Raw genomic sequence first — 12,149 nt, forward strand, 5'->3', positions numbered from 1 at the left:
GCACCTTGGTCCATCAGAAGTGTACTTTCTTCATCTCCACTGATTTAAAGCCAGCTTGGGTCTGCTGACCTGAGCAGCACTTGTGTATCCAAAATACACAATAAACATGCCATAAAAATATCACTAAGAAGGAAAGCTGAGAGTTCCTTGGGTCAGGCAGGGTTTGAAGGGTCAGAAAGGAAACGTTGAAATGTGATTTCCTCTGGCAGCTCTATGTGTTGACACAGCTCCTTTGGGACAGTTCAGTGTGCCTAAAGCTGTGCAGCCTAAAGGCTTGTCTTCGTGATGTTGGAGGACTTTATTCTCAGACAGACCTTGTGGACAGGAAAAGAGAAAAGTGCACAGCACCAATAAAACCTTATTTCACTTATATTTGTGATATCAGTGAATTGCATATCATCTTGCATTTGGGATGCACCCAGTCTCTGTACTATGAATTCAATTATTCCTGTTGTCTATACTCTCAGGTCTTAACAGGGAGACAGATGCATACATACACAAGATATACTTGTTCTTCAGAAGATTAGATGCTATTGATAATGTTATCTGAAAAACATAATTTGATGGGGTTTTTTTTAGACCAGATTAATAGTCATGTAGATCATCTTACAATCACAACAGTGTTAAGTTCATGTAGCAGTTCTAGTTCACAGCTTTTGATATTAAATGACCCAAAATATATCATGATATGCTAGAAAAGTGAATGCAAATGTGTTCTTGTTTAACAATAAAGTGTATGAATCCAAATATTTCAGATTAAAGCACATAGTTCAGTGTAGTTAAGGATTATTGTGATCAGTGTCCTGGTGAAACATAACAAGAGTTGTACATATTTTGAATTTTATAAGTAGTTTCATTTTTTTCCTCCTTTATGCCTAATATTGTTTATGTTAAGAAGTATTACGGAATTACTTTTAATATGTGCAACATTGTTCTAATTTTTAAAACAACAACCACAACCATCCTCAGGAAAGCATTGTTGTCATGTGTGTTGCAATTGTTTATAATGATTTGTTTTGCAGCTTCATTCCACTGATGATTGCCAAGCAGACTTTGAGCATTGTGTCCGTCTCTGGCTGGGGTATACATCATGGGCAAAACATACCACATTAAAATAGCTGTTAAGACTCAGTCTTACTAGTTTTGCAGAGCTGGTTAAAGTTTCTTCTAAGCCATGATGCTTTCTTTCTCAGGTGCTGAGGTTGCTTGCCAGTGCTGCTCCCCGTCCCTTTGAGGTCTGGCAGTGGACTGGAGGAGTCCGTTTGCCCTAGGCATGTTGTGCCAGGGTTGAGGGTTCACCACTAAAAGGAAGCCATCCAAGATCCTAATCTCACAAAAGTCAGTGGCTTGGAGGGAGACTTCTGTCAGGGGAAGTGGAATCACTGCGAGGAGATCATGGCCTCGTCCCGACTAGGAGCAAGATCTAGGGATATTGCCAATGTCATGCAACGACTTCAAGGTAAGAGGCTGGCTCAGGCTGACACTCTGCTGTCCGTTCATAAATGGAGGTTCCTATTTTTCACTGTAATGCAGAGTCAGGACAATATTTCTAAAGTTTCATAACTGTTCTAAACTTACCTACTGGAAAATACAGATATCTGAAGGGTTCTGATGATATGTGTCCTCAGGTACACCATTAATAGTGGTGTTTAAAAGCAGTTGATACATGGATCCATTGGATAGGTCACTGAACTTTGTTTCTCTTTCTCCCATGTGACCTGATTGTCCGTCAGTTTTCTCATAGAAAAGAGAACAGAAATTTTATCTATCCTCTTCTACAGGTAGCAGATCTACAGGTAGATCTGCTCTACTGATAAATGCTTGCTACCTCATTATATTTTTAAGCATTGAAGAATTCATAACTTAATGAGCTAATTGTTAACACTGAAGTTGGTTACCTTTTAGATAATATCCAGGACATCTTTGTATCATTCATTAAGTATTCATTATGCTTTTTAATTTCCTGTAATAAAGTGTTATTAAATTGAGTTATTGTCTTATTTATTTAGAAGCTATATACCTAAATTCTGCAGCTAAAAGCTTCCATTCTGAATGTTTGTTTTTGTTCAAGTGATCATACTAACTAGAAACAAATTGTCAGGGCAGCTGTAGGTTTCACTCCTGTTAACTTATAAACTTCATTATCAATCCCTGATCTCTTTCTTTACATACCAGCTTCCACTGACTTCATCAAAAGTTTACATGCACAAACTCCTTCTGCATCTTCTGAATCCCATGGCTTTTCCTTCCATTTATTGTTTTTTATTTCAGGATATCTGAACACTGCTTCCCAGCCACCATCTACAACTGGAATACATAATTTCCACATAGCCCCAGTAGTTAAATGTACGAATAAATAAAGATGCAGAATCTGTCCTATGGAAACCTGCTACAGCACTTCTCCACTTCCAGAATGCTTCTACTTGGTGTTCCTCAGCCTTTTGTACAGTTACTGTCTTGGTGTGTCTGCTAATTTTAGGCTGTGATCTTGGGCAATGTTTTTTCAAAGTGCCCACAAACATAAAGCAAGGAGAATTTGTGGATCAAACGTTAGGATAAGACGCTCCAGGTAGTCACGAATCAGAAAGTGCAAAGGTAAAGCAAGGCAACCTTGCTCACAGAAGAGGCAGGGGTCTCAGTACACTCTGTGTGTGTATATATGTGTGTGTGTATATACCAGTAGTATATCCCTCTCTCTCTCTCTATATATATATACACACCTGTCAGTAGACTATATATATTTTTAAAAAGTCACGTGTTCAATAAGGATTCCAGAAAAAAAAATGAGAGATTTGAATCAAGAAAAGAAATAATTATGAAACTGTGAGATCTTCAGAGGAGTATGAAAAAAGTCATGTAATAAATGGCAGAAGTGCTTGAAGGTTACAAAGGCATATTGCAAAGGAAAAGATCAGGGAGCTGAGCTATGTTCATAGGGGATTATCCAGTCTGGTACTCTGAAGCAATGAGTAAGGATGATGCTACAGGAGGTATTTACAGAGCATGTGGACTACTAATTCTCAGGCTGTTATGTACTAACTTTCTACACATCTGTAAAGCTGTGATGTTTATTTGCCCTTTTTTTACATTATTGTTTTTCATATTAATGTAATTTATTCTATTGAAATCAGATGTGTAGTTCAGTCTGGTCTTTGTGGGGGGTTTTGTTTTGGAAATGAAGCAAAAATAAAACTCAGTGGCCTTTTAAGTGAAGACATTTTGGAAGAAAACAAAGCATATGAACTAAATGTAGATTTGGCATTGCGTTTACTTTGAAGTCATACCTGTAACTGGGTTCTTTGCTTCTCAGATGAAATCAGTTCAGCTTGGTATTGCTGGGATCTGAGTTTTGCTGCAGAAGCAATACTTTGATAAATCACCTGTGCCAAGACTGGAGTGCTTGAAGCCTGTCTTTTTTTAGTCTGTTGTTCTGCATTATGGATGAGCAGGCAAATCCGCACTGCGACTACCTTAGCCCTTGTGAATTAAGGTTGGCCTACCTTTCAGAAATTGTAGTCATCTGAAATAGGAGCAGGTATGGACATAGGAACACAGAGATATTTCTTGGCACGTTTGTATGGCAGCCCAGAATCAGTGCAGTTGGAGCTGGGTGTGTAGCTCAAGGTGAGAGGGGAATTGACACTATTCATGGTGTAACAGGAATCAAGATGGTTTGGGGGATCCTCAGGTAGTGCCAAGCCACAGTTGTGTTTTAGAACACCTGCTTTTGCTCTTGACTCTAAGCTGAGGCAGGAAATTTGGCCATTGGAATGGGCTGCCCAGGGAGGTGGTGGGATTGCCATCACTGGAGACATTCAAGAGAAGACTGGATGAGGCACTTAGTGCCATGGTCTGGTTGATTGCTTAGGGCTGGGTGATAGGTTGGACTGGATGATCTTGGAGGTCTCTTCCAACCTGGTTGATTCTATGATTCTATGATTCTATGATTTCTTCTTGTGTGACACTGTCAGAGATTGCTGCAAGATCTCAAATCCTGGGAGCTCATTGGAGTTATATCAGCACTATTTACAGAATGCTGTGGGTTGGCCTTCTTCTGTATTGTCCCTCCTTTTCCTTCCATCTCCCCCTTAAGATCAGGCTATCCTTTTCCTTTCTCTTTACATCCTAACATTTCTTTTCCATACCATACTAACAGTAGCCATTAACTGAGCAGTAGATTTTCTTTCTGTTTGGCTGATAGGCACTTTGTTAATATGTACCTTCATAAGAATTTCCCTTTGGTTGTTTTCTCTCCAAGTCAACAATGCCAGGAGCCATAGTTTAACATTAAGCTAAGCTGATTTAACAGATACCTGCTGCTGAAAGCTACCTTGTTTCACCACATGCATGTTCCCAACTTCTTTTTCTCCAGTGCTCTTACATTAGACCTGAACAATCTGAAGATTGGTTTGTAAAGGTCAGGTGAGCTCCTGGTAAAAAGACAAATGGTAAGGTCTCCCTTTTCAGTGCCATCAAACTGCAGGACCACGTTTATAAATGTGAACCAAACTGAAAAGTTGTACTTGGTCAGGAGGGACATACTGCATACTTCACACAATTGAGTTTATCCCCACATTACAAATATGTCCCCAGCTAAAGTTTCCTTCTCTCCAGTTTGCCAGTGTATATGCTGGTTTCATGTAGTCTTGCTGCTGCTGCCTTTTCTTTGTAGTCTTTCACTCTCTGAAATGTCTCAGCTTGGTTCTTGCAGGTTTCTTAGATTTAAAAAATTCTTGAGTTACAAAAGGTACCAGTGTAAATTATTAGTTTCTTGGGTGAGCAAGTGTTGTAACTAAGGCAATTCATTAGTCACTGACAGTGCATTAAGGGAAAATAGACTCTTTTGACTCCATTGACTCTGTAGACTACATGACCTGAAGGCCAAGTAAACCTAAATGATGAATTGGGTACCTGAATAGCATTGCAGCCCATGTATTACTTAACATGAGAAATTGAAGGAAATCTTTTTTCTTTTCTTTTTTTCCCAGTTTGAAGAAAAAAACGTAAGTTTATGTTATTGAACTATAAGTCTTGCATGTGAAAGTTGAGACAGCTGGCGAAAACATAGCTGAGGAAATCATTAAAGGGTAAAAATGAAAGAGAAAAGAGATCAAGTGTTTTCATTTACTACAACAAAAACACATGAAAGAATTGGGTTGCAGCCAGGAGTATTCAGGTTAAATATTAGTTAACACTGGATAAGGAAACTTGCTGGCTGTAAAGCTACCATTGCTAGAAACATTTAATTCTAGTTTATGTGTATAGAAACCAGTCCTGTGAGAATCCTCTTCAGGTTTCTTCAGGTAATCGATATCTCATGTATTGATGGGACAGATAAATTCTGAGCTACATATAGGTTTTGCAAAAACATAGGGGAAAGGATACAGTGAAATCATTTCACTAAAATATGCACTGAAGTCTATGTATAATGTATTAGAATATTTTGACATATACAGCAGTAAGTATCTCAGTGAAAAGTACCATACTTTTTTTTTTAACCACAATTACCTTTCATTTTATGTTTTCCTCAATGAGAACCCAGGCCTGGGGCAGTTTGTGCAGTGCACCATTTATTTTAATGAGGCCTGGCCCTATTTTTTGATTTGTAGAGTTTTTTCTTTATTGACAAATTCCAAGTTAATGATTTAAAATACATTTAAGTTTCTTAAAAGTTAATATTGTCATCTCATTGCTTATACTTTTCTACTGCTTTTTCTTCCAAAATTAATAATGCCATGTAAATAAACATATTCCTACCTAACTTTTTTCCTTACTTGCACTTTTGGTGATTATGGCACAGTTCTCACAGGTTGATAAACTAATCTGTGTTCCTCTTTCCTCTTGCCTGGTGGACAACCAGAATATAAAACACTAAAGATGGTTGTATAGATAACAAAGATATATTTTCATTTGAGTTGCTATTTAAGAAAAATCAACATATTTTTTCAATTTTTGTCTGGGATAATGCATATATTTAGGGCATATATTTAGTGTCTCACACTGAGTTTTCTTTCATTTAGGTCTAGAGGAACACAGTTAAAAAGCTGAAATTCTCTTCTGTGCTATTATTAAACACTGAAGACAGGCTTCTTTACACAAAATGCAGGAGGCAAAATGCAAGAGGAAGCTTTTCCTTGGATTGTTTTATAAGCAGTGGTTATAAATGGTGCTTCTGAAATATAGTGGATATCCAAAACATGTCAGGCAACTTATGTTTTACACAAACCTGTCTTCAGCAGCTCTGCTCATCCTAGTTTGACAAGTTCGTATGTAGGCATCTACACTGCAGCTGTTTAATGTTGGTTGTGATAAATCCATGTCTAAGGCTCAAAAACTGTTCAAACCATCACATCAGTTAAGACTTTGTCTTAATATATGCCATATTTGTTACTGGTGTGAAAGGGGTGATATTCCAGGAAGTCTAAATAGGAGAAATTACGTGTCAGTTTGGAGGGTTTAATGAATAAGGATTTTAAGAAGGAAAGCGTTACAGCAGTGAGTATTTTTGAGAGCATCTCCTCGGTTCCAATATGTTGGATACTTAGGGACATGGTTTAGTGTCGACCCTTCAGTACTGTGTCAAGGGTTGGATGGGATCATCTCTGATGTCTCTTCCCACCAGATATAGTCTGTGATGATAAACAGTTATTTTAGCAATAGCATTGGCTTGGGGGTATCAGGATGTCAGGTGTGTCTATGCAGGTTAAGGCATTTGTCATTTGTCTGTTTTGTGAATATTAATTATTTTCTGTTCATACTACAGTATACTGCAGGCTTGAAAAATTAAATGTTATCTTCTCATAGTCATGGTCCAGTATCTTCCTACAATGCACCTTGTACACTTTGGTATATTACTAAACTTGATCATAGCAAATTGTCATTATCATCATAAATAACCTTCCCTCTTGTAATGGCACCTCAATTGTTTTTAATACTAGAGCACTTGAAAATTACAGGAGGACAGATTTCTTGTCTCTATTTACTAATTAATAAGCATTAAAATAGTTTTGTATGAGATCTATTGCTGATCACACTTGTATACTGATTTAGAGACATCAGTAGTGTAAAGGCAAAATATTTTAGTAAGGAAGTTCTACTCTTTTCCTCTAATCCTGTTTTGCCTTTTTAGAAAAAATCAAAATGTTCACAACCTGTAATTACCAGGATAATAATATACTTCAGAGAATATTGTGTTCAGTTTTGGGGCCTTCATTACATGACAGACATTGAGGTCCTGGAGCAAGTCCAGAGATGGGCAATGAAGTTGGTGAAGGGTCTAGAGAACAAGTCTTGTGAAGAGTGGCTGAGGGAATTGGGGATGTTTAGTCTGGAGAAAAGGAGACTAAGGATGGACTTTATTGCTCTTTACTACTACTTCAAAGGAGGTTGTAGCAAGGAGGGAGTTGGTCTGTTTTTACAAGTCACAACTGACAGGACAAGAGGAAATGGCCTCAAGTTGTGCCAGGGGAGGTTTAGATTGGATATTGGAAGAAACTTCATCACTGAAAGGGTTATCAAACACTGGAATAGGGTTCCCAGGGAGTGGTTGAATCCCCCGTTCCTGGAGGTGTTTAAAAGACAAGTAGATGTGGTGTTAAGGGACATAGTTTATCACTAGACTCACTAGACTTTGATAGAGTTAGATAATGGTTGGGCTCAATGATCTTAAAGGTCTTTTCCAACCAAAAGAGTTCTATGCTTCTATGATATACTTGTAGATAGGTAAAACTCACAGATCAAAAATAACACTGAACAATTATTAGCCAGTTATCCCACAGAGCATTTCTAGAACGGAGTGTTTATTTTGCATTTTAGAGTGCTTTAAAATACCCAAGTTTCTGTCACAAAGCTTCTCCTTGTGAGTCATATCACAGAATTCTAATTTTAGACCCACACTGAGGTTTTTTAGATGGCAGTTGTATATATCCAAGTGAATAGTCTATTACTGTGTGCAGGAAAACAGGCTGCTTTTCATCAAAAATGAAAAGGAGTCTTATGAGGAAAGTGTCAGCAATCTATTAAAAATCCAATAGCCTATATAGAAAATAATAAAGAAGAAAACTCAAAAACATCATAGCTCTTTGGAATTTATTTCTCCACAGTAAATAAGAAAAGATATTTAAAATATATCACATTTTGCAAGAGGTTGTAACTGATTACTTAATCAGTTATATGTTTATACTGAGATTCTGGTTGCTACTTTTTCACAGAATTGTAGATTCATAGAATGGTTTGTGTTGGAAAGGACTTTAAAGATCATCTAGTTCCAACTCTCCACCTTCCACTAGACCAGGTTGCTCAAAGCCTCATCCAGCCTGGCCTTGAACACCTCCAGGGAGGGGGAATCCACAACCTCCCAGGGCAATCTGCTCCAGTGTCTCACAACCCTTACTGTAAAGAATTTCTTTCTAATATTTAGTCTAAATTTACCTCCTCAAGCTTCAATCCATTCCCTCTCATCCTGTCACAAGAAGCTCTTAAAGGGTTGTTGTTCTAAGGTCTTCCTGGAACCTTCTCTTCTCCAGGCTGAACAGCCTGCCTCCATAGAAGTGCTCCAGTCCTCGTGGCCTCCTCTGGATTCATTCCAGCAGTTCGATGTCCCTCTTATGCTGGGGACATCAGAACTAGATGCAGTACTTCAGGTGGGGTCTCATGAGAGAATAGTAGACGGGGAGAATCACCTTCCTCATTCTGCTGGTCACACTTCTTTTGATGCAGCCCAAGACACAGTCAGCCTTCTGGGCTGCAAGCTGGCTTATGTTGAGTTTTTCATCAGCTGACATCCCCAAGTCCTCCTTGAGAATATTCTTGAGTCACTCCTCACCCAGCCTATATTTGGGCTTGAGATTCTCTGCCTTGGGTGTAAGACCTTGCACTTGGCCTTGTTGAACAACCTGAGGTTGGTTGGGCCCACCTTTCAAGCATTTCAAGTCCCTCTGGATGGCATCCCTCCCCTCCAGTGCATCAGCTGGACCACACAGCTTGATGTCATCCACAAACTTGCTGCAGGTGCAATCAGTTCCTCTGTCCATATCACTGGCAAAGATGTTAAACAACATTGGTCCCAGTACTAACCCTTGATGGAGCCCACTTGTCACAGGTCTCCATTTGGACATTGGACCATTGACCACAATTCTGAGTGCAGCCATCCAGCCAATTCCTTATCCAGCAAGTGGTCCACCTCTCATGCCCAAGCTTTTCCAACTCGGTGACCAAGATGTCATCTGGGACAGTGTCAAATGCTTTACACAAGTCCAGGCAGATGACATCAGTTGCTCTTCTCTTATCCCCTATTTTGAAGGTATATTTTTTATTTTTCTCATTTGTTAGTAGACTTCAATTTGGGGCTTGTCCACATACAACGTTCTTTTCAGAAGATGTGTGAGGGAACTTGAGCTAATTGTAAAAGCTGGTCTCCATCTTGTCCATTGGAACAGATCCTGATTTATTTTGCATTCTGAGAGTTTATTTTCATTTGGTATCAGAACTGTTAGGGAAGTAGTTGAAAAGTATCCCAATGTCTCAAAATAAGAAACCTCTACGTAAGTGTGGAAAAAGGAGTAATGGTGAGGACAGTTCATCTTGGGCTGCAGCCCAGCTCTGGCACAAATTGCCTGGAGACCAAGATACCACTGCTCAAACTGCTGTCACCTCTCCTGGTTTATGTGTCTCTCATGCTTTCCTTGCTGAGGAATCATTGCTTACATATAGCCTTGTGAAATGTGGATTTTCATTACATGGAACATAAACGTTAACGTATTAAGAGACATAATTTGTGAAGCTTCTTTTACTGTAATTTCACTAGATTTTATGTAATTATATTCCAGTACTGTAGTTTATAGTACTTTTAAGAGGATTATGCCCTCACTGTTGCACATGGGTTTAAGTGCCTATGGAGAATGTATGCAATCTCTTTATAACAGTTGGGCTTGTGACACAAACCTGCAAAACCTATGAATCTCCAAACTAAAGACAGTCATTTTATTCACCCTGATATGAGATACATCTGGAACATTTAAAAACATCTTGCATCTACACAGCCATTACTGCAGAATAAGAGTTACAATTTAGTTTACTCAAATCACCAAGTTTTTAGCTATGCCAGTATAATTCCAAGGAAAAACTGATCATCCCCTTACAGAGATGCCAAGGGGCTGTACAAATGTGGTATGTTGTTCCTATGCTTTCTCCACCTTGCTCACACAGGCTGGCTCATGTAGCTCATCATAACTGCTTGGGCTGTCATCCCTCCAGCAGCTTGCTTGAAGGTTATCATTGTTGTACCTGGAGAGGCACAACTTCTTCACCATACAGTGCAAGGACCATATGTTGGTGTCTGCTTTATGTATGTTTTCATTCAAGGTGCTGTTGTGAGAAAGCCTCTCACTTCCAGACCTTGTGGATGCAGCAGCTGTTCTGTAACGGCTTTAAGCTTAAGCTCATTAAAACAAAGGAAAAAATCTTCTTTCCATAAGGTGAAGGGAATGAACTATAACATCAGTTGTAGCTGAAGAGTATTACTGTTATCTTTCCGGTCTTGGAGGGGAAAAAACCCCTCACATATAAGACCATGGTCTTCAAGAAGGTATGAGGGCAAGCCAGTGCAGCAAAGCAAAGCAAAATACTTCCTTGCTTATAATGACTAATAAATTAAAAAAAAAAAAATGTCTCAGGAATGGAGACTCCAGTCTTCAAACTTGACTGTTGATAAGAAATTATGGTTAATTGTGGCAAACTCAGGTTTTGGACTGTGCTTTCATGCTCCTGTGGAAATGAAATTTAAACATTATTACAGTTGAGTTTTTGTATAGGCTCGTCTCCTTGTTCTGTTTGTTTTGACCAGGGTTTCTATTTTCTTGTCTCATTTACTAAGATATCCTTAGGCTTTTCCAGGTTCAAGAGGTGAGCTGTTCCTGGTACTGAGGCAGAAATGAGACTGAAAACTGGTGCTTGGTTAGTAGACAGTTGCAAATACAGGTAAATTTTCTCTCTCACTTGACTCTTGTTAATCACAACAAAAAAAACCCAGCTCTTTAGATCCACTGGATAGTCCAGGAACACCACATGGTTTTCAGGAGAGAATTGAGAATCATCATCACCAATTACATTTATGAGCTTCTAGGCCAGTCTTTGTACCAGCCCAATCATTCTCTCTTACTGGTGAGATTGGCTACTTACTTGAGAGTTGTTTTGCAGCCTGGATACTCTATTACATTCACATGTGGATGAAGCTGATTGTGCTTTGTTACAGTGAGAAGGACGAGAAATACTTTTAATGGAAGTCACAAAACTTGTGCTCCCATTCAAATAGGAGAGAAACATTTGGGAATGGCCCCTTTGCTGAGATTTGCAGCCCAGATGGCATTTTTCCCTCATAAACCTCAGGCTGTGTTCAGGTGAGGTGATGCTCAAGGAAGCCAAAAGTCAAGCTGTGGACAGGGGAGGCAAAGATGAGACTATCCAATGACCAATCACAAACAGTGAAAAATTATATATGATCAAGGAACCATGTTAGCAGAGATCTGGACATACAGCTCTGTTAGCAATTGCGAGTTGCAGTGATAAAACATGGATAATCATACTCTGGTTTGAGACTGATTAGACAGGACATAAGACTAATTAACCTGGATTTCTGGTTGCTTTGCATTAGTGAAGTTGTGCAATGCAGGAAGAATAAGATTTGAAAAGACATTCATGCATCCAGAGACAGATATGCCATTAGAAGACATGATGTGTGTTTTTTATGCTTCTTTAGATACCTTTCCATAACTTTAAAGACTTAAGTACTTTATAAATATACAAGTAAAGTGGATTAAAAATCTTCAATGGCATTAACATTCAGAAATTAGAAATTTGTTACTCCTGAATATATTTATTACCCTCAACATAGTTAATATTTCTAAACTTAAATATTTATTTATCAGCAGGTGTGAGCTAAAGTCAGTGGGATATCCTAGAACCAAATTTTGTTCTATGCCATGTCAATTATATAAAAAAGAGCTGTGTGACAATCTTGTTTATATTTCTAAAGTACATATCCATCCTACCACAAAAGCAGTAGCCATAATGAAAGACTGGATTGCTGCTTTTTCATTGAAATTAATCCTTTTTTTTTTTTTAATACAAAGCTCAGAATCTTACTGTGAAGC

General features: G+C 38.5%; 1 protein-coding gene across 1 annotated transcript in view; it reads left to right on the forward strand.

Annotated features, from left to right (window-relative positions):
* Positions 1-1,430: 1,430 nt before the first annotated feature.
* The window catches only part of SYNE1 (spectrin repeat containing nuclear envelope protein 1), a 295,201-nt gene continuing 284,482 nt past the window's right edge, over positions 1,431-12,149 (forward strand). Inside the window, exon 1 of the mRNA XM_054395242.1 lies at positions 1,431-1,459. Within this exon, the coding sequence (XP_054251217.1) occupies positions 1,444-1,459 (16 nt within the window). The 5' untranslated portion in view covers positions 1,431-1,443. The remainder of the gene's footprint in view (positions 1,460-12,149) is intronic.

This window comes from Indicator indicator, chromosome 2 (genome assembly GCF_027791375.1).
Source record: "Indicator indicator isolate 239-I01 chromosome 2, UM_Iind_1.1, whole genome shotgun sequence".
Lineage (NCBI taxonomy): Eukaryota > Metazoa > Chordata > Aves > Piciformes > Indicatoridae > Indicator > Indicator indicator.